This window comes from Panthera uncia (assembly GCF_023721935.1).
Source record: "Panthera uncia isolate 11264 chromosome A3 unlocalized genomic scaffold, Puncia_PCG_1.0 HiC_scaffold_11, whole genome shotgun sequence".
NCBI lineage: Eukaryota > Metazoa > Chordata > Mammalia > Carnivora > Felidae > Panthera > Panthera uncia.
In genome coordinates this window covers 4,006,531-4,028,955 of record NW_026057578.1, presented here as the reverse complement: position 1 = coordinate 4,028,955, position 22,425 = coordinate 4,006,531, and the positions used below count along the sequence as shown (strand labels likewise).

The 22,425-nt window shown below is 56.2% G+C and overlaps 1 protein-coding gene across 2 annotated transcripts; it reads left to right on the top strand.

Annotated features, from left to right (window-relative positions):
• Nucleotides 1-79: 79 nt before the first annotated feature.
• On the top strand, nt 80-22,121 carry EDN3 (endothelin 3). Of its 2 annotated transcripts, none has more exons than XM_049650529.1 (5): nt 80-426; nt 1,057-1,345; nt 16,998-17,171; nt 18,125-18,202; nt 20,512-22,121. In XM_049650529.1, exons 1-5 carry the CDS (start codon nt 375-377, stop codon nt 20,546-20,548), a joined length of 630 nt encoding a protein of 209 aa, XP_049506486.1. In that variant the 5' UTR covers nt 80-374; the 3' UTR covers nt 20,549-22,121. The 2 variants fall into 2 exon arrangements, with proteins under 2 accessions (XP_049506486.1, XP_049506487.1); XM_049650530.1 differs by having other exon boundaries at nt 20,508-22,121.
• Nucleotides 22,122-22,425: the final 304 nt, after the last annotated feature.

Genomic DNA, 22,425 nt, shown 5'->3' with positions numbered 1-22,425 from the left:
GGGCCGCCGCGCCGCCCGCTCCCCTCCTCCCCGCCCCCCGCCCCGGCGCTGGGAGGCGACCCCCGGCGCGCCCCGGGTTCAAAGGCCCCGCGCGGCAGCCCCAGCCCCTCCGGGGGGCGGGGAGGCGAGGGGGTGGTGCGGGCGCCAGAAAAGCCCGAGCCCACAGCCGGCCCGGCGCGGCGATGGGCAGCGCGCTCTGACGCGTGTGAGCGGCGCAGCCAACTCCCGGCCGGGGCGCGGGGCGCAGCGAGCGAGCGAGCGCCGGCCTCGGACCCCGCGGCCGGAGGGCGAGGCCGCCGCGCCGGGCCCAGCGCCCTTTCTCGGCCACAGGCGTCCGTGCCCCCGGCCCGGTGCCCCGCGCCCGATCGGGGTTCATGGAGCCGGGGCTGTGGCTCCTGTTCGGGCTCACGGTGACCTCCGCCGCAGGTAAGCGGGCGGGGCGCGGGCCACTCCCGGCGCGAGCGCACACAAAAGGACCCCCGGGCCGGGGGGGGGGGGGGCGCGCGGAAGGGTGCGTGGTGGGGAGCGGTCCCTTGCCTGGGTTCGCCCTCCCACCCCCGGAGGCGCCCGGGGGCGGGCTGGGGCCGGAGGTTGGGGGTGGGGGCCGAGCGGGGCACCGACCCCCCCCCACCCCCGGGGGGGCCTCTGGAGGTTGCGGCCCACCGGAAAGCCAGAGATGCGGCCGGCCCCGCGGACCGGGTTGAAGTTTCCACGAAGTTGGGAAGTTTTCAAAAAAGTTTGCCAACTGTTCAGCAACTGTGCAAAGACGATTGCAAAGTTTTCAACGGGCGCAAGTACCTTGCGGACTTTGCGGAAAGTGAAAATAGCTTGCAAGCTTTTCCCCGAGTCATGCACGCAACTCGTAAACTTTTCCGAAACTGCACGTAGCGTTTGCAAACTTTTCAGAACATGTGGCAGAGCTTGGAGGCTTTACAGAAAGTGCAGCAAGTTTGGTTGTCCCTCTCCCCCAGGCTCTTGGGAACGGTGGGGGTGTGTGTCGGGGGTGGGGGTGGGGGGTTCTGCACGCTCAGGAGCCCCTCTGTCTACCTCCTGCAGGATTGGTGCCTCGCCCCCAGCCTGGGGACGCTGGCAGGAGCGGCGTGCCTGGGGCCCCGCCTGCAGCCAGATCCGAGGGGGACATCGAGGACGTCGTGGCCACTACAGCAGTGCAGAGTCCGAGTCCCAGAAGCCCTGGGCAGGAGCAGGAGCCAGGGCGGTTTGGGGAACAGGCACCCGAGGGGGGTCCTGTGCACCGCCGAGCAAGGCGCTGCACGTGTTTCACCTACAAGGACAAGGAGTGCGTCTACTATTGCCACCTGGACATCATCTGGATCAACACTCCTGAGTGAGTCCGCCCGGTCCTGGGTGGTGGGAAGTGATGACAGGGCTGGGGGCTCCCAGGCCCGGCCCACATCCCCCCCCCCCCCCCCCCCCGGGAGCGCCTTAGCCCATTCCTGCCAGGTCAGCCGGGAGCCTGCCCTGGCACGGCCCCCAGCTCTCACCGCCCCCCCACCCTGCCCCCCACGCTGCCGGCTCAGGCCGGGTCTGCAGGTCAGGGATGTGTCTCCTATCCCCTTTGAGGGCCTGGCCGGGAAGAAACCCAATCTCAGAGTTTCTGATCCGGTGGAAGGGGGAGCCCTCCCTCCGCGAGAGGTGAGCTGGCCAGAGGGATTAGACACCTGAGAAGTCTTTCTTCGATTGAGGAAAGTTATCTCCTGCCCCAGGGGCTAAGTGGGGCCCCTGCCCCCCGACCCTGCCAGGCTCCAAGGGGTTTCAAATTCCTCGAAAGCAGCGTGCTGTCCAGAGAGCGCAGGGGTGGGCCTGGCGGGGCCCGGTGGAAACTTCCCAGGCAGGGTGAAATTCCACGGGCACCAGGCTCCTTTCTTCCTGGGGGTGCAGTGCCGACTGGTCCTGCCACAAGCTGGCCTCCGTCACCCAGTGTCGCCCACCGCCACCTACTGCCACAGGCGGCCTCCCCGTCTCCCCTCCAGCCCCTAGGGACTCTTACTGTAGGACCAGGGCAGTGCCACCTGGAGTCCTGGGGTCTGGAGTCCACCTTCCAAGGCCATGGGTAGAGCGTGCGCTCTGCCGTGGGAGGATTTGAGTGTCCCCCATTCACTTACTCGATTTGGGAATCTCCTTCTGCAGAAACATCGCCTTACAGACAGTAAAGAGGGCTTGACCTTGCTCTGGCCACCTGCCTTCTGGGCTTTGTCTCCCCCCAGCTCTGAAATCTGGGACTCCGTGTTCGATTCCCCAGGTGTTCTGGGGATCTCTTGGGACCCTTGCTGGTGCCCTACTGGGGATTCCTGTTGAGGAGCTGGTGGTGAATGGGGACCTTTCGCTGGGAAAGGCGACTTTGCTGCTGTGTTTGGGGCCACCCTGATTCATGTCCCCCACGGCTTCCTTCATCCCCAACCTCTGAGCACGCTGGGTGACAGCTTTGATGGATGGGCTCACCTGCCACGTTTCATGAGCCCCTGCAGAAGGAGGCACCGAGGAGGGTACACCTGAGGGGTCAAATAGCTTTCAGACCAGGTGACAGGATCTCTAAGCACATCCGGGGTAGGTCTGGAAAGTGACCCCATTATGCCAGAGCGGCAGACGGGGCCAGCTTCGCTGAACCACCTCGACACTCACACGGGGGTCCCAGGCTCAGAAGGACCCACGCTCGGTTTCACGCCGTCTGGAAATTCTTAGCACTTTTTGAACCAGAGGTTCAAACCAGAGTTTGCATTTTTATCCTGGGCCCCACACGTCATGTAGCCGTGCCTAACGGTAGAGTTGGCTTGGTGGGCTGTGTCTGGTCAGGCCCCTGTACAGTCCCCCTCCCGTGGGAAACCTGGAGGTGATGTGTGGCGGGGGAGGAGGTCCCCGACGGGACTGCCACGGGTTGCCTCCTGTTCGCGGACACTGATCGGGGTCACGTCTTCTCACAGTCCCCATCGCCCTTGTCTTTTCTGATTCCTGCCTTCCTGGCGTCGTGACCGAAGTATCTTCGTAGAATCAAGGACTCGGGACAGTCAACACAGGACTGCGTCTTGCCTTAGCCAGGGCCCAAGCTGTGCATATAGAAGGAGAAAGGAGAGTCGACTGAATTAGGGGCAGCGGGCCTGGGGCAGAGGAGAGAGGGAGGGGGGCAGGAGCGGGTTCGGAGACCTCCCCCCGTTCCCTGCTTGTCACCGGGCTCCTGGCCGCGGCTGGAGGCCTGATTGCTTGAAATGCGCCCAAGGGGCTCAGCAAACGCCCTCTGGTCTGTTGGCAGCCGTGTCTCGAAATTCCGAGTTGTCTCGTATGAAGCTGTGGGCCTTTGACTTGTTTAATTTTTTAGGGCGGCCGCCTTGCTGGCGTCCTCCCTCGCGGTTTGACCTCTTCCCCTCTTTCCTGACCCCGATTCATTTTGAACACTAGGAAAGAAGGATGAACTATGGTGTTTGAGAGCTCTGTGTACAAAAAAAATGACAGCAGACAGATGGGCCCTCTGAAGTAAGACAAGCAAAATCGCTTTCATAGGGAAGCTTTCTCCAGATGCTCTGCGTCCTTCCTTCTTTCCCCCACCACTCCCCTCGCCCGCCTCTCTCCTTCCCTTTCTTCCCTTCTTTCCTTCCAAAACTCTATAGATTGGTAGACAGGTCCATAGACATCTCGGACAGGACGGGAACGTGAGAAAATGGGCTAGGGACAGGGGACGTGGGCCTTCGGAGGATGGAGGAAGGACACGTCGCCAAGCTGAGCCACAGGGGTGACGGTGGGGAGCAGCGAGGTCTTTTCCGGGTCCCTGTCCGTTCCTGCCCCCGCCTCCCGTGGCAGACCCTCCCGGTCTGTGGAAACTTCTCCCGCGTGTGATGTGCATTCTGGCCTCGCCCCTGTGCCGGGAACCGCGGGGGCCTTGATCTTCATGCCTACGTCGAGAGTCTTGACTTTGGGTGACGTCACGGCGTGTGACGTCTTCCTTCCTGCGGCCCCTCGTGTTGCGCGAAGACAGACCCCACAGTCCTTCTCTGCCTCGGGAGGACATGGGCAGGCGTTCCGTGAGTGTGGTCGCTCGCGCCGTGTCCGAGGACCTGAAAGCTGCAGGTGGACCGTGCGAGGTACCGCCGAGGCCCCTTCTGCATCTTCGGCGGAAAGTCGACGTCCGGTGAGGGCTCGAGAGACCAGGTTCGCGGAGCATCTCGCGGGTGGAATTGCTGAGGGTGTCTGGCTCTGCCACAGACTTTTACGGGCTTCCTTCTTGCAGACCGAGCTCGGCGAGCGCTCTCTGCCGGGTGCTAGACCTTCGGGACCGCCGGTTGGCTTTGCTTAGGTCCGGCCGCCTGGCGCTTCTTCCTGTCTTCGCTGTCACTGAGGTTCGGGTCTGCCGTGCTTCCTCCCACAAACAAGGCTTCTTGTTTCAGCGTGCGTGCACGCTCTCCAGAGGCCCGCGCATCCCAGCAGACGCGTGCGGGAATGTGGATTTTCTCGGGGGGTGTGGCCCGTGACTTGCATTCAGCCTCTAGGAAGTGTGTGGCCGGCCCCAAAGAGGAACCAAATGTGTCCTGGGCAGGTGCACTTCCTGGGCTTGTGGAGGCGCGGAGCCACGGCACAGGGTGGTCTTCGTGACTCCCGTTGGCCGTGTCGGGGAGCTTTCGCCCCTCCCCCAACAATCCCACCATCGCCCACAAAAACGGGAAAAAAACCTCCAAATCAGAGAAACACACGCCCCATCTTAGGATCGTGGAAAGCTTGCCAAGAATAAGATAACGGGGGAAGAGGTGGTGAGCAAGTGGCGTGTGTGCTTACACACATGTACACCTGGGGCCGTCCTCTGCGAGTGCTTGAGAAACAGAAGTGTCCTCGAGCCCAGTGGGGGATTGTACTGGGGTCGCCAGAGAGAAAGAACTAATAGGACACATGTGTGTGTGCATGTGTGTGTGTGTGTAGAGATGTCCGTGTAAGTACGCGCACATACGCCCACAGGAGGCATTCTGGAGGCAGAATTCTTTCCTCGTCAGGCACCCCGGTTTTGTTTTGTTTTGTTTTTTTTCCACTAAGGCCTTCGACTGATTAGTTGAGGCCCACCCACATTATGGAGGGTAATCTGCTTTGCTCAAAGTCTGCGGATCTTAACCTTACATCTAAAACAAATACCTTCTCGGCAACATCTAGACTGGCACCTGACCAAGTATCAGGGTACGGTGGCCTGGCTAAGTTGACACATAAAATTAACCCCTCTGTTCCTCCCACTCTGTTCCCGAGAACTGACGGCACCTGCCGTCTGTTAATCGCTCCGAGGACATAGTGAGGGAGAGGCGTTGTGTGCTGTGATGGGGAGCGTGTTTTCCAGACGCAGCTCTGGGCCGCGTGAACTGACCAGGGGGAACGCATTTATGAAGCGGGTCGTGCGGATGTGTGCAGTCTCGACTGTGGCGGAAAGTCTGGGATCTACGGCCCCTGCTCGTGGGAAGGCGCCAGATGCAGGCACTCTGCCCTGTGTCCTGGCTGGCTAGCGGACTGACTTGGGTGTGGTGACCCTCTCTGAGCGCCCCCTGGGTAAGGTGCCAGCGCCAGTGGGACCCTGGGGTGGCGGCCTCACAAGATGACCCGCCCGCCACCCTCGCTGCGTCAAAGCCTGCCACGCTGACTCGGCCCAGCGGGAATGACGTTTGTTTTGGGTTCTTTTCCTCTCCCAAAGAAGTAGAACAAAAACGATAATGATGACGGTAATTAAAAAAACACTTGAGCTTGTATTTTAATGTATTTTAGCACAAAAAGGCAACGCTGCCTTCGTCGTTGCCTCCTTTGTCGTTCAAGAAGGTCACGTTCACGTTTGCAAGAAGGGGCATCCCACGCGTTAGACCGTCCCAGGGAAATGGACGCACTTGGGACCCAGCCTCCTGCCGATGCGAGGCCCGCTGTCCACCCGCGGTGCGACCGCCCGCCCCCTGAGTCGGGACTGGGCGTATTGTTGTGGGGATGCAGCTGGTGAGGCGGAGGGTCAGAGTGTCTCTGGCCGTCGTGATAATCACAGCGACACAGACGACGACGACGATGGCGGCCAGCGTTGACAGAGACCGACTCCCGTGTGTAAAGACGTGTGACAGTGACGCCAGAAGGGAGAGGGGACACGGAATATAGTGAATATATCGCCAAGACACCGCCATAAAGATAACGGTACCACCTCTAGGCCGCGGCCAGTGCCTCCTGCCATGCCCCACGCTGCGGCTGGGGGGCGCCCGTGAGCAGAAACTTCTTGCTCAAGTACGGCTGAGGTCACCTCCTTGGACCGGCCGCCGCAGGTCTTGCCTGGCCTAGGAGTGGGGGGTGGGGAGGGGTTAGCACTGAGCGAGCCACACCATCTCCTCCTAGAAGGTCTAACTGGCATTGCGTTAGCACGAGGTTGACAGAGCTGGGGGTAAAGGTGTGCCTGGCTGCCTCCAGCTGCCGATAAGCGGCTTGATAAGGACACTCCGGCCAAAGGTTATTCCAGGCTCCGTGAGACTTGGTTCCGCCCTTTCGGCCCCTCCTTGCTTTCTCTCGCTTCCCTGTCCCCTTGGTAAATCATTGGAATGTTTGGGGCTTGGCATTCTGTGTAGACGTTGGCCTGGGGCTCCCCTCCGTTAGTGGGGAGGTGGGGACAGCCACCGGGGTCTGTCATTTCAGGATAATGTGAACGGCCAGTTTGGAACCTGTTTGTTAAGTGCCTCATGGCGAGGTCTCCGTAAGGGGTCTGTCCGCGTTCTCCTGTGCTCGCCCGAGTAAACGCCGGGCCTCTGATCCGCGGGGACGACCCTGCCCAGGAGCCGAAGGGGCTCTGCCAGGAAGCGATTCCAGGGGTAACTCTGAGCGCTGGTTTACAGAAAATAATTCGCCTTGCGCCTGCGAGAAGGACACGGGAGAGAAGATGCTGTCGGCCAGACTGGACGTGAGTTTGAACCGCTGACGGTTTTGATTGACTTTGTGAGCCTTTCTCCCCGTGGGAACTGTGTCTGTCTCCTTCGAAATCTGGTAAATGTTTAGATCCTAGTTTTGAGTTCAGGTACCGTGTCCCTGGGGACACTTCACGGCAAGATACGTCTTTAGGAGTTGAGGGCCTTGGGGCTAAGCCTCAGTTTGTTGGAGAGGTCGGTGCACGGAGGGTGACCTCACTGTAGGGGTCGCTGGGCCCCAGAGCCCCTTTCTGTGCCCCGGGGTGGGCGTGAGTAGGCCGGGGGGTGAGGTGCAGGGGCAGAGAGGGGCTTGGTCAAAGCGCAGCAGATCCCCACGATGACAGGGGCTCGAGGCGAGGGGCAGTTTGCTTTTCAGCAAGAAAGCGTGGAAGGAAAGGCGTGACCCCGTGTGACCCCGGGGGGGTGAATTTGGGTTTCTGCTAGATGAAAGGGACCTCACAGCTGGGAACTTGGCCTTAAATCTGAAGGCAGGTGAAAGGCTCTGACATCTCCTGTCTGGTTTATTCCTGCAAGAATTTAAAACAAAGGAAGCTGGGAAGCAAAAGGCGCTTTCCTTCAGGAGGCCCTGTGGCTGTGCTGGGGCCTCGCCCGGCTTTTCTGCTCCAGAGCCCAGGCCCGGGCCCCCTGGGGACCCGCCGCACCGCCGCGCACACCCCCAGGCGGCCCTGAGCGAGAGGCACTCCGCCTTCGGCAGGAGATGATCTCTCATTTCTGTGTCACCTGTCAGATGGAAACGTGGTGCCTTGAAATGGGACACGCGCACTCTTGCCCCTACTTGGGACAGGAAGGGAGAGCCGTCTTACCGCCAAGGGAGGGCTGCGTGTCCGGACAGCGGGACGGGGTATCTGTCTGCCTCTCTCAGCCGCCCCAGCTTGGAGCCTTGGGGAGGCCAGAGCTTTTGGAGAGCTTGTCCAAGGGCTGGGAGGTGCAGACCTTCCCTTGTTCTATGGGCTGCTCAGGCCCGAGCGGGCAGGAGGCCTCGACACACAGTAACCCCAGAACGGGGCAGCCAGGGAGCCCTGTGTCCCAGCCCAGCAATTTACAGAAGGAAACATTCATTTCAGGAGTCCCTGAGAGGCACGAAGGCCAAAGTGGCAATGGTGCAAATGGCCCATGGTGGGGTGTGTGTCCGGCAGGGGGGGGGGGACAGCTCCACCCACGCCTCGGGGAGCGTAAAAGTTCTGCCAAAGGTCAGAAGCAAGTCAGCGAGAAAGCAGAGGTGTGTGTATCTCTCCTGGACTGTTTCCACGGGTGTTGGGCAGGGTCGAGGATGGGGTGAGGCCGGTGACATCCCTGAAGGCGTGCCCAAGCGTCCGTCGTAAAGATGAATGAATGTTAATGCGGCATTTAAAAAAAAAAAAAATTAAAGCAAGAAATTCATGATCAACAGAGTATCAGCATTTGTAATAAAGGCAGGACTGGACATCGCTTACCCGGCCTGCCCCACTCGCCTTGCCCTGACCCCAACATTGAGCTCTCGGTTGGCGGTAAAGCCCGTGTCTCTACAGGGACTCAATTATTCTTAGTTTGTGATAACTGGCCGATGGATCAGGGCTACCAAAAGGACATGACCCAAGGACGCAAACAACTAGATCAGGAGGAAAACGAGTCTTTATTGTAGTTGCGCTGGAGAGTAGGTCTTTGTTCAGTCGGATTTTCCATCCTTACGGTGAAGTTTCCTGAAAATTAGCAAGAGCGTCTTCTCTTACTGTGGATTCTTTAAAGGGATGTGTGATGGCGTCTGTATTTTCTTTTTTTATCCCTCTGCGAATACCCCTCCATCCCTGAAAAAGGATCTGCTCCTTATGTTACCTCCACTGTTTCCACTGCTGGGAACTATTTTGAGCCACATCTGTGTGGCTTTGCATAAACTTATAATGAGGCCGTGCCAGACAGACGTGGAATTGCCCACATTTGCCCCGGAATCCGTTAGGGTCACGGGGGGCTGGGGAAGGAAACCCCACGTGCACGCTTTCGGGCCATACGAGATGGAGGGGAAAACACACACCTGCAGGGTTCCGTAGATGGCTTCGTGCCCCACATAGCGGAAGGCTTTGTCTTCCCAACTTCTGTTTTGAGCCGTAACTCTCAAAAACCTCACAGCACACCATAAGCACGGAGCATTTTTCTGCTCCCCTTTCCTTGGACCCCTCGTGCCTCCAGATCTCCTTCCGTGGGTGTGTGCTGTGTTTGGGAAGAATGTGCCTGTGTCCCAGGGAGCGGGTGCTGCGATAAAGTCTGTGGCTTCGGTGTTATTTTTCAGCTTGTTCAGATGGGAAGAGGACACAAGAGCATGTAAACAATCTAGGCCAACGCGTGGTGGTGAGACCCTGGAGTCTGTTGGGGTACAGGGACACCCCCCCCCCGCCGCCCCACCATTTAGCTGTAGTTTTATTGCTGGAGTGAAAGGTCGGGACTGCGTCGGCCAATGCTGTTTGGAGACGGGGTGATGCAGGTGTTTGGGGATCTCTAGGTGGAGTATGGAGATGGACAGACATTTCCAGAGGTCCAGCCAGCCCTCTCCTTTCTCAGGCTCAGAGGAAAGGTAGTCCCCGGGGGCTCTCAGTAAGCTAGTCTTCCGTTTGGACCAGAAACCTGGGTCAGCCTAGCGACCCTCTGGAGTCCCCTCTGGTGCCTCAGCCATTGATGCAACTGGCTTTTCCATCGTGCCACTGGTGTGGCCAGCAGGAGCTCTTGTCAAGACATAGATCTTTCACTTCGAGGAATCCGGAGACCCCTTCTCTCCAGGAAAAAACCCTCTAGGAGGGGCCAGTTGAGGGCAACAATAGAAGTCCGATAAGTCAGCCAAGAAGGCAGTACATTTGGGAGATGGGGTGTAGCCCAGAAATAACGGCTCATTTAGAAGTCACGCCTTCCTTCCTCCGTTCATTCAACACGTACCTATTACTGAGATAATTGAGGTATTACCGAGCACCACGCTGAGCCAGATGCTATGCGTGTGCGGAAGTGAGCAAGACAGAAATGATCAGTGGTTCCGGTTGGAGAGGCCCAGTTAATTCTGATCAGGAGGGACAAGAAGGAAGCCAGGAGAGATGTAGAATCGACCATCATTCTTGGGTCTTAGTGATGGGGGTCAGCCCTTCGCAGACTCTGAAGATGTCTCTTATTCTCGTAATACTCCCAAACAAACAGCCAAGTCCTGGATAAGCTCAACCTTTTTTTTTTTTTTTTTTTTTTTTTTTTTTGGGTGGATGAGTGTCCTAAAAAATAGTTAACCACCAACACACAGCACATTGCTGACTTTTGATATTTCTAAACACTGGAGGATCCCTGGCTGTTTTCGAGGCTGCGGGAGGAGGAAGCTCCACACGGGCTGGTGGCCGGGCGAGCGGTCCGCCTTGGGGTCTTTCGACGCTGAGATGCAAGGATTTTCTGCAGGGGAAGCAGAGCTACAGGTTGCCCGTTCATTTCACGTTGTTTGTGAGCATAAGATTTGTGTCGTCCCCTTTCGAACCAGAAGGCACGATGTGTATCTTCTGCTTGTATAACAGGGTCGCCGAGGAGCTGTATCTCCTGGTCTGTTTTCTTTCCTGGAGGCCGGAAGGGCCCCCTGTGGGTTGTCTGGCACGAGGCCTGGCCCGCAGCAGACTTGCACAAGCATTTGACGGGTGGACGAGGGATCGATTCGCTGGAGGCGAAGGCTTCCGAGGTGGTCAGCTGAGTCTGGGGCTCGGCTCCGGGCATCTTGAAACGGAGGAGAGTGAGTGGTCCGCCTGCTTTAACCTGCCCAAAGCGCGGCGTGATTCAAGGCAAACATTTCACAGTGGGCACACCTGGAGGGAAAGGACTCCAGCCAGCTTAGTTTGCTGGGTTTTGTCCTGACTCTGAACCCACTCGTTTGTGCTTTGTTGCGACGGAGAAAATTTCCGGCAGCTGGAGACACTCTGGGTCTTCCTGTTGAATCCAAGAGGTCACGGTCACCTCAGTCGCAAGAAAGTGAGTTCCGGATCAGCTGGCCGTCACTGGTCACCAGCCACAGAAACCTAGTCTAGACTAATGTGGCATAAAGGACATTTATTGGAAGGACACAGACTTATTGGAAGAAGCGTCAGAAGCAGGAGGGGGACCGGGACTGCGGGCCCAGGGGCTCAATGGGATGGACGAGGCAGCGTGGGGCCCCCTGGGAAACGGTAGCTTTCCGATATTGTGTTGCCCCACTCGGGCGTCTTGGGAGAGACAGGATCCCATTTGCCCAACTCGGGTCACCTGCTGAGTCCTCAGGGGCAGGTGAGGCACACCGATGGACGGTCTCGGGGAGACCTCACACGGGAGGGAGGGATAATCCCCCAGAGGAAAGGTAGACGCTTAGATTCCAGGAGACAAACGCAACCAAGCTTGGCCTCAGGCTCTAGAGGATTCCAGGCTTTCAAGTCCTTTAAGAGGGGTCCTCCTGTCTCTGGGCTTGCGGCCCCCCTGCCTTCTCACCTTTGGGCTCAGCAGGTGCACTGGGTGCTCGTGGACGAGAATGGCCATAGCCCGTGGCTACTCTCTCCTGTCTTACTGGTCCAGAGTTCTTTCTTCACAGTTCTCCCCGGCTGGGGGGACCAAGGCAGTGAGCGAAGGTAGGTCACACTTTCTTCCTTGCCCAAGAAGACATTCCTAAGCTCGGGACTCGCCTTCTGTGGAAGGAAGTTCGGGAGACCTGAGATGGGGCGGTCGTTAGAAGGCGCGCTGGGGTTGAGAAGTGGTTTCTCCGGGGAGTGGCGGGAGGTATCTGATGACCGTGCAGGGTCGGCCGGCGGGGTCACACCTTCTGTACAGTATGTTCCCTGGGCCCAAGGGTGAACCTGCCTTTGCTCCCCCTCTCAGAAGGAAGAATGGGAACACAGGAAGTAGAGCCCCAAATCGACATTCCGATGGAAGTGAAAACAATCTGTTTGTGTCAGAGACTGGAATGTGGGCTTTCTAAACTGCAAACAGCTCTGTTTATAAAAATGGTGTCGAGGGCTGATCTTGTCACTCTGTGACGTGTGTCCTGTGACCTGTCTGACCCGGTGCTATGGGACAGGCCACCAGACTCAGATGCCCACGAGGGCCGGACAGGTAACACAAATGAGCAGAAGGAAAGGTGTTTGCAGGGATTGGGGCAAAATAGAGCGTTCATGCCCCATCTCTGACTTTGTCACTAGGCTTGTGATGACGGTCGAGCCATGTTGGAGATTGGGGTTGGTGTTGGTACAGCCTCTAGTTATCTGAGAGAAGCTGGAAATCGGGATGTTCAATTTCATAAAAATTGTCAAATGAAAAGAAAAACCCTCTGTTGATTGGATGAAACTCATAAATTGCCAAATTGCCAACCCCTATGGTGGATTAAAGCTGTGTGTGAACAGGGCCACTTTGTCTTGTCTGTCTTGTTCATGGATGTTCACCCAGAGTCCAGTCCAGTCCGGTATTTGCTGAATGCTGCTCAGTGGGGTGGGGGGAAAAAACTGGGTTTTCAATGACAATTTGATAAACTTTCCTGGGAGATTAGAACTTGGTCAGTGAATCTCTTTTTGCTGCTTCTGGCTGGCCCCTGCGAATGTCGTCTCTATCCCTCCTTTAAAGTTTCAGGTATAGGGGCGCCTGGGTGGCTCAGTCAGTTGAGTGTCTGACTGCGGCTCAGGTCATGATCTCGTGGTTCGTGGGTTCGAGTCCCGCGTCGGGCTCTGTGCCGACAGCTCGGAGCCTGGAGCCCGCTTCGGATTCCGTGTCTCTCTCTCTCTCTGCCTGTCCCCTGCTCGTGCTCTGTCTCTCTCTCTCTCAAAAAATAAATAATAAAACATTAAACAAAATTTAAAGTTCAGGTATAGAAGCCACTTTCCTAATCAGAAAGATGGAGATAACACATCCATTTATATGAGAAGGCAACACTGAACTTAAAAACAGAATCTTTAAAAAAAAAAAAAAAAAAAGGCAATTTTCCTTATTTTAAAAACTTCTTGCAGAGAAAAATCAAGCGCTTCCCGTGCGCTATGCAGGTGAAGGATGAGCACAGGGGATTTGGAAGTTTAATATTTAACAACATTCGTAGATGACATTTAGGAAAAAGTGGTAAATAAGGAACACCGTGATAAATAACACTGGCACCGCCGTCCCCCATCAATAATGAACGTACGTAGGTGGCGGGACAGTTTATTGCACAGACAGACACCATGTGAGACGCCGCGTGTGAAGATACGCCAGAAGGGTGTTCTGTCTCGTCTAAGAGCATTTGGATTGATCTTCTCGTCTGCGTCTCCTTTGTGTGGAGCTCTTGTGTTTTTTTTTTTTTTTTTTTTTTTAACATTTTTTTATTTATTTTTGGGACAGAGAGAGACAGAGCATGAACGGGGGAGGGGCAGAGAGAGAGGGAGACACAGAATCGGAAACAGGCTCCAGGCTCCGAGCCGTCAGCCCAGAGCCCGACGCGGGGCTCGAACTCACGGACCGCGAGATCGTGACCTGGCTGAAGTCGGACGCTTAACCGACTGCGCCACCCAGGCGCCCCGGAGCTCTTGTGTTTTAACCGAAAGCCGAACAGAGGAAAGAGCTGCCTACTTTTTGCAAAGAACCGCCTTCTCCAAACCCTACTGTTGAGCAGTGGGCTAAAGCAATTGGCCAGAGAGGGTGCTGGGCAGGGGTTCTGAGCCGAGCGGACTTCATTTTCATCGGCCCACCATTAGGTGCTTCCAATTCGCTGTTCGAGAAACGTTAAAAAGTGCGAACGGGCACCGAGACGAGTGAAACCCAAGTGCTTGTTGGACGGGCCGTGTAGAAGGACAGAGCGGCCGGAAGGAAGCATGGCAGAGGACGGCATTGCTGCGCCTTATGGCGCTCTGGCCCCCTTACTTACCCGTTTTTATTGCTTGCTCACACATCTCAAATGCAGGCGGGGTGGGTGGGATTTTCCTGCCTGCTAACAACTCACTTGAATTCCCAGACCAGATGAGTAACAATGAGAGCTATCGTTAGTTTACTGCTAGCTTTTTGCTGACTGTTTCGTTATGTAGTGCAGCGTGTCACTCAGTCTGTCCAGCAGCCCTTTTGTAGGTCAGGAAACTGTCAAGAGGGTGGAGTGATCATCATGTAAGTGCTTTACGACATAAAATGCAGTCACCAGCTCAGCTTTGTCTGTGCTTTGTGTACCTGGCACGTACCCGTATATATTGCCTTATAATGTCTCCTTGACCTGGTTTCGTAGCCCCGGAGTGTGTGAACTCCTGAAGACCTTCCTGTATCCCCATCACACTTAGAATGATGCTAGGGACGTATATATACGTACGTATGTTTTATACGCGTATATATGTAATGCTTGACAAATGTTGGAGATTCTCATGAATTTGTATATATATGTACGATATCTATACGTAATATATATGTATAATACATATACATTATACACGTATTTGTATAATGCTTGGCAAATCTTGGAGATTCTTTGTAATGAATTTGTGGTTATTGAACCTTTTAGGTTGGAGAGGATCCTGTCTTATCAGACTGGATTCTCACAACTCCTCCCATTTGCTCAGCCTCGTGCTGGGTCCATGGCAGGTACGGCAGAAGAGACCAGACTTCTCCTGTTGAGGAGCTGGTGAGTCACCTTTAGATCTGGACCCTCAGGTCCCCTGCGCTGGGCCCTCTGGGCTACAGGGCTGCCTCTGGCCCTCCTCTGGCCATGTCTCCTACCCCATCCGAGGAGTCTATGGGACTAAGCGTGTACCCCTTCTAGACCGTGTTCCAGGTATTCAGGATCCTGGAATCCTTTACCCAAATGTCCCCAAGCCCGCTTCCAGGGCCCGTGCGGGTATCTTCCGGAGTCTGGCACCCAGGGATGGCACAGGGCTCCAGGCACATCCCCCAAGGTCCACAGTGTGGCTAGGGGGTGGATGAGGCCCCCTTGGTGTGGGACTGAGCGGGATGGAAGAGAAGGTGTGAACCTCCTTGGGTGGCCACGCTCCAACACAGCTCCAGGATTCTAAATTCAAGCCCGGACGTCCAGGGTGTTTTGAAGCCATGTTTGTTCAGGTAGGAAGGTAGAACTGTCTTACTTAAGAGCTTATCAGGTTAATTTAAAACCTTCAGATTGTCGGCCCATGCCTCCATTGGAACCGGAGCCTCGTTAGAGGCCGGCTTTTCTGGGGTCTGGACCGCCTTCTGAACCCTTCGTTTCTGCAGCCTCTACCCTCCCCAACCCCTCCTGGAGCTCAGCCAGCCAACCAGGAAGGGGGAGCATGCTTGGACCCCCAGGGCTTGGAGCAGGGGTTTCTAGGCCCGGGATAGGGGCGGGGGGAAGAGGAGGGGGCAGTGTCTCTCTGTGAACATTCTTTGAAAATTGCAAGGACTCATTTGCATACGAGCTCCTTGCACTTGACTGCTGGGAAAGCGCTTAGCTTTGCTCTGTTAACAAATACCGCGTCGCCTTGTTTCCTTACTTAAAACACTTTGGAGTGTTTTCGCCGAAGTCGAGTGGCTCTGCACACGCAAATACACCATCAGCTTACAGCAATTTCAAAATCGGAAGTCTTGCCGTTGATGGAAACACGGGAGCGTTGTTATTCCTCGTGTGTAATTTTCACCAAGAAATGGGGACCGGGTTTAATGTCAACACTTTGAGATTTAGGGCGGCCCTATTACCGGAAGAACATACCTTTAGCCAGATCCCGCCTCACGACAGTGTCTGCTGTGCTGCCATCCCACTCCCGAGAAGAAATGGGATTTTGGCAAAGGTTCGGCTCAGAACGGGGCTGGATTCTGCTGGCTTTCTCCATTTTGTGAGCCAGTACCGAGGGCAGGAGGCAGCCACCTTCTACCCATTGGGAAGGAACCCGCCACAGCGCGGAGCACAGACACAAGAAGATGAATGGGGAGGGGGCGCTCCTTTGCTCTGGCCTCCGACCCAGCAGAGGGGGGACGTTGGATGTGGGTTCCAAGCGTCAGGTCGCGAGGGGGCGCTCCCACCCCCGCTCCGCCCCCACCACCCCGAAAGACTCCATGATGTTGATGTATGTTTCAAATTAAAGTAAATCCAATTTGATTTTATTTTGAGAACCCAGAGAGGATGTCAGAATCCCCTTTGAGGCGGGTGATTGGTGATGCTCTGTGGGGCTCACAGAAACCAAGGTGGCTCATCTTGGAAAACCAGGCCCTGTTGGAAAAGTAACTTTTCGCCACATGAGCTTTCTCTGGTTATTAGCAATTTGTCCCCCAGTCCCGTTCAATGGTGCTAATGAGTTAAGCATGTGCTTTTAATTTTTCCCACCACACTGCCGCCTGGCTGTCTTCCCCCTTCTCTGGAGAGTGACGGTTTGGATGTAGATGAGCATAAGAAAAAGACAAATGTTAATTGTTCCAAATGACACCGACAGCCTCGTCCAGCCCCAGCCATAAGTGAGACTGGTAAACGTTTTCAGACTTCTCAATGAGATTTTTTAAATAAGCCTTTCCCCAAGGACAGTTCCATCCCTGCCTCTGATGTTTGTGTATTCGAGGAAACCCGTGTTTGGAGGCCAGGATGTGTCCATAATGGCCATAATTACATTTGTGTATTCCCGTTAATGCAGACGGCGAGGCGATGTGCGCACACGAGAAATTGGCTGTTTGGCGGGCAGGGCACGGCCGGCCTCGGGCTGGGAGCTGGGCAGGCCTCTTACTGGTATGGATGACCGGCCCCGGGCGCTCGCCCAAGGATGAGGCAGACCAGCGTGTGTGTCAGCCAGAATGTCAGTGTCTGGGGTTCGGGCCCGGGAAGACAGCCCAGAACCGCCCTCGAAGGACCCGGGCCTGGGGGCGCACCTCGAGCGCCGACACCTCCTCCCCCAGCGCCCCCCACCGCCCTACCCCCTCGGCCCCAGCCCCCTTGCTGGGGGCTTGGGGAAGACGGCTGAAAGGTTCCCTGCACAGGTTTCCTGAGACCCAGAGCATGGGGGACCGCGGGGACACCAGTTCTCAAGGTGTCGCTGGACCCCACCTCTCTTGCTGGATCCGCGGTCTCCCAGCCCTGGCCAGCTCCGCCCCCACGGATGCCCCCGGAGCGGGGAGGCCCATGGCACTCGTCCACACGCGGCCCTGACGCTGCTCTGTCCTTTGCAGACGGACCGTGCCCTATGGACTGTCCAACTACAGAGGAAGCTTCCGGAGCAAGAGGTCCGCGGGGCCGTTCCCGCAGAGCCCACAGCCGTCCAAGCGGACGCTGCGCTGCGCTTGTGTGCGGAGTCGGGACAGCGCCTGCCTGCACTTCTGTACCCGCACCCTGGCCGTCAGCAGGTACGACGTCCCCGTCACACTCACCCCCGTGGAGCTGCAGCTCCGGGCGAAAACAGGCTGGGAGGGTCTGACTGCCGCGCGGGGCGCGGGGCCTGGGGCAGGAGGGCTTGGGTGCGCCCTGGCTGGTGTGGTCCAGTGGGCTGCACACCGCACGTGGGTGCCCTTGGCTCCGGGGGTGGGGGCGGGTGGGTACCGCGTCCGGCCCCCTTGCTGCCTTTCAGAACAGAACCCGCAACGTGGCCCTGGCCGCGTCTGGTCTGCAGACACACTTGTGGACCGCACGGCAGCTTTGCCAAAATCTCAGTGAGTTGCCAACATTTAAACGTTGAAGAATTACCCACCCTTGCCACACGCGTATTTTTAGCTTCGCGAAGAGCCGCAGGTGGGACGATCTGGTCGCAGGAGGGCCCCGCGTTCCCTCCTGGCCAGTATAGGCTGTAACTGAGGGAGCCACTCACCTCTGAGGGAGATGCGCTGCGTCCATTCACCTATATTTGCACATCACCTCACTCTGGGGACTCCTTGAGTTTGAGACCCTGTAGCCCTAACTCTGGCTGCCGGAGAGAGGTTTGTGAATCGGCGTGGACCCGGCTAAATGGGCAGACTGCGGGTTTGACGTGGGACGACCGTTGACACGGGCGTCCGCTCAATAGGCAGGTGGTGGCCTTAGTGGTCAGGGACCCAGGATTCGCTGTCGGAAACCCCGGGGCCAACTGCGTTCTTCTTCTTGACTCCTTCACATCTGATGAATAATTGAGGGAGTAGACGCTCTACTTTGGTAGAAATCCACCCACCGGGGGCTCAACCTTCAGAAACCGTGCCTGAGATGTGGTCTTTGGGGAATGTGCTACCGTGCCCGTGGGTGGGGAAGAGCAGGTCCTGATCTGACGACCGAAAACCAGCCAGACAGAAGTACAGGTCGATTCATCCAAACCAGCTCTCTCTCCCCCCAGGAACTCGAGGACAGCAGAAAATCCTGACGAAGAGGAACAGCCAGCCGGCGGTGCCGATGGAGGCCTGCGTCCGAGGAGGTGAAGATACTTTCTGAGGCGTCGCACCCTTGGGGACAAGGAGGACGTGAGGGTGGCGAGTGATCTGTGAGGGCAGCCGGTGGGAGCCCCACCACGCGTGGGGCGCTGCACCCACAGAACCGGGCCTCTGGTAGACTGTCCCTGGGGACAGAGCAGGCTGAAGCTGTGGTCACTGTCATTGCCCTGCCCCCGGCCAGCCGCTCTTGTCACGGGAGTTGACCCCTTGCCTCCCCTGTAACTCTAGAGCAGTGACATCCGGCTCTGGGTTTCGCTGGGCCCGGACACAGCTTGCTGACCCCTGCTGCTCGGAGACACCTCCCCGCCCCCCCCAGCCCTGCCGCCTTCCCTGCCCAGGCTCAACTACCTGGGCCCATGTTTCACTTTTCCCGAAGCAACGTGTGGTCTTTACCGCCCCCCACCCCCCACCCAAATCATTTCTTGTTTTCAGCAGCTGATTCTGGATGGGGGGTGAAATCTGGCAGCATACCGTCTATGTCCCCCAGTCGGGCTTATGATTTTTTTTTTTAACCTGCTTGTCTTTTTTGTATGAGAGATTCTGAGGGTTTCCTGCAGCCAGACTCGGTTTACTTGTCATTCTATCAATCAGAAATTGTTATTAGTGGCTCGCCTACACATGTGCAATGGGACGGTAATTTATGTCCATAATAATAGCCTGGAGGTGGCTTGGGTTCCTACAGGGACTGATCAAGGGGAGATTAAACCCTGCTCAGTATACAGGAGGCTTTCCAAATCGGCGGCAGTCGCTTCTAGTCGTCTGGAGAGATCCGTCAGCATCTGTAATACGAACGGAGAGGAGGGGGGCGGGCGAGGCGGCAGAGAGAGGCCCCGGGAGAGCGTGAGTCAGGCCCCAGCTGGTCCCTGCTTTGCCTCTTCTTGCTTTGTTCTCTCTCCCTCACCCCAAACCCACGCTCCTCTCGGCGAGGACGGGCTGTGATTAAAACCATCCATCCTTTACATCATTTATTCATTCACTCATGCATTCATTCAGCAAAGATGTGTGGTGCACCTGCGACATGCCGGGCAGCGCTCTGGAAGTCGGGGACGCAGGAGGGGACAAGGCGGAGGGGCTGCGTTTGCGGAACTTACAGAATGTGGGGAGCTGACCGCAGACAAAAACACTCGTCCCCCCTCCCCCATGGGGGCTTCGTTCCAGAGCCCTCAGTGGAGGCCAGAACCACGGACACGCCCATAGGTCCTGCATTTTTCCCTACACACACACACACACACACACACACCTCTACCAGGACGTCGCATTGATAAATCAGGCACAGGGAGAGAGTAACTATGATACCTGGTCATAAAGTAGGACAAGTATGGCAATCTCCTGTAATAAAAGTCACGTGAGTGTGGTCTCTCTTTCTCTCCCAAAACGTTGGGTTTGTACTCACCCCCCTTGTCACGAGGAGAGGTGGTAAAATGCTGCGTGAAGATGTGAGTGAGCTGAATACACAGGCCTGTGACACAGCGCGAGGTTACTGTTGTCCTCCTGATGCTGTGTCGGAAGGAGGAACATCTACTTCCGGGCTGTGGTTGACTGTGGGTAACTCAGGAAAGCAGGGTCGGGACAGGAAGTGCCAGGGCTGGGGGTTGCAGTTTGGGATTGGGTGGACAGGGCGGTCTCCTTGGCAGAATGATCTGCAGGAAGTCAAGGGGTGAGCCAGGGGGATGATGAAGGGGAGGAGAGTTCAGGGAGGGAGAACAGTAAGTGCAAAGGTCCTGTGGTAGGAATATGCTGGGTCTGTTCAAGGAAGGCCAGAGAGCCCCGCACGGAAAAAGCGTGAAGTTGCTTTTGCTGTCGCTGCTCTTAACTGTTCCATTGAACGTCCAGAAGGTGAGGAAGCACGCACACGTGTCCCCACTGGGGCCTGGAAAGGAGACTCTTCCCAGGTTTTCACGATTCACGTAAAGCTCCCATAAGAAGCTTTACGTGGGAAGAAAAGTCTTTTCTTATAAGCCATGGTCCCTGCTTTCTTGCAAGACTCGACTTAATAATTCCCAGATAAGCATTCTCAGATTGGAAGCTGCCACCGTCCTGAGCTTGTGATAATCAAAGACGGGACCAGGCTGTGGGGCACCTCCCAGCGGCCGCCTCTGCTGGTGTGATTCATTCACACCTTCCCGGGTGGGTGGCAGGCTCTGAAATTGCCATGAAGCGCTGGTGGGAAGGGTCACTTCAGAGCAGGGGACAGGGCTAGAGAGGGAGCTGAGAGATGTCCCCTTTTCCAGCCGGTAAGCGCTCTCCTTCGTAACGTACCTCTTTTTCTCTTTTGCCCCTTTCTCCAAGATAGGCTGAAGTCCGGGACCGACCAAGCGAGCAGGCCTTAGGCCTCTGGCATCACGTGCTTGCCCGGCGGCGGGCCCCCCGCGCTCTGCCTCCCCCTCTGCTGTGTCAGGAACCCCTGCGGACACAGGCCAGCAGCACCCCATTTCTGGGAGGCCTCAGTTTCCGCTCCTTCCCGGTTCCCGTTCCCAGCCTCTTGGAGGACCAGGAATGAGTTTTGCCTGGTGGGGGGAAAACCCACTCAGAAGGTCCACACTTAACAGTTACACCCCTCACCCAAGAATGCCCCAGCCCCAACGACCCGGTTTCTCTAATGGGTAAAATGATCCCAGATGTGCCCCAGAGCCTGACGTCCGCGGCTCGGGTTTCATGCAGGAAATTGTTTTTGGAGCGCCGTGGCACATCCAGCCGCTTGCTGGCTTTTGACTTCTCTTGGAGTATAAGTGGGCTCCAGGCTGACTTTGCAAATGTAAACACACGTCCCCTTATAACCGATGCGGCGGGAGCATGCGACGCTCCCGTCCTGACATCCAGAAGGCACGCGCTGTGGGCTAGTGAGGGCGCCAGGCGTCGATTTTGAATGCGGAGCGTAGCTTTGCAGGAGTTGAGGACTTTGAAGCTTCTAGGAGGATTTAGACAGCGATTTTCAGGTGTGCACGGTACCCACTAGAAGAATGTATCTTTGAGAAAGAGAGGACAAGAGAAAAAAGAAACCTTGATGTTTGTGACGAGGAAAGAAGAACACGAGTACGTGTGGGCTTTGAACCCCGACACGTGCGGCCGCGAGCCTGTCCTCGATCAGGTGACCTTCTGAGCCCTCTGCGGACAGGCAGGCCAGGCACTTCCCAGAGAGCCGCAGTAAAAGCCGCCGGCCTCCCCTCTAGGCCATTTGGGAGAATATTCGCTTTCATGAACAAATGTGGATCTTTGGGGAACGGCTTCAAAATAAGCCACAAATGCAAACTCTTTGTAAATTATGTAAATTCCTATTTATCTGTGTAATTGGCAACCACTGGGGATTGTAACGCCCCGCAGGTCGCGATCTGTTTCCGCTGTGCTTTTTACGGCCGGCCCAAGATTACCGTGCGTATCCGGCAAAGTATTTGGTGCCAACGTCATTGATGCAGATGCCCCCCCACACACACACCCCCGCCCCCAGCTGGCAGAGAGATGAGAACCCACATGGGAGACATGCCCAGGTCACCACGCGGGGAAATTTAAGGTGGTGAACGACAGAGCGTTGGCCTTGACCAAATGCTAAATTCTGCGTGCGTTATTTCATGAGCTCTTACGGATAGAAAAGTGAGTACCTATCACCCGGAAAAGGAGGCAGTGCTTTGCTAGCAGGACTGTGTACAGTTTAGAGAAGCAACTATTTATTGTGAAACTCTTTATTTCGATTCCTTTATGTGGATCTGTTCAAAGTAAAGCCGCTGTGTATATATAGACAGATTTTAAATTGTGTTCTGGATCCAAACGCATATTCCTTAGAGCTTGAGTTACATTTTTAAAACGCATAGGCACCGTTTGGCTCTGTGGCAGGATGCTATCTTGGAGAGAAATTCATCCGTTGTGCTAACACTCAGAAAATACTGTCAAATGCATAATAAAAAAAAATCTAGAAGTTTGCTCTGATTTGTGGGTTCTTCTCGCTGGTGTTATACGCCTGCTTACACATCAACTTTTCAGGGACCTCTGGAGAGGATGGAGGGAGTTACAGTCCAGGAAGTAGAACCCATCCAAAGTCAATTATGGAGGGAGGCAAACAAGAGCTGCTTGGATTTTAAGGAAGGAGCGGGATTTGGGGACCATCCGAGGAAGAGAACCCAAGGCGGTTTCGGAAGAGAGAAACTTGGGGAGAGAACTGGCTCCTTCCTCTGGCACCTGTCCCGTTCACCTTGGTGGCACCGCAGAGGCCATG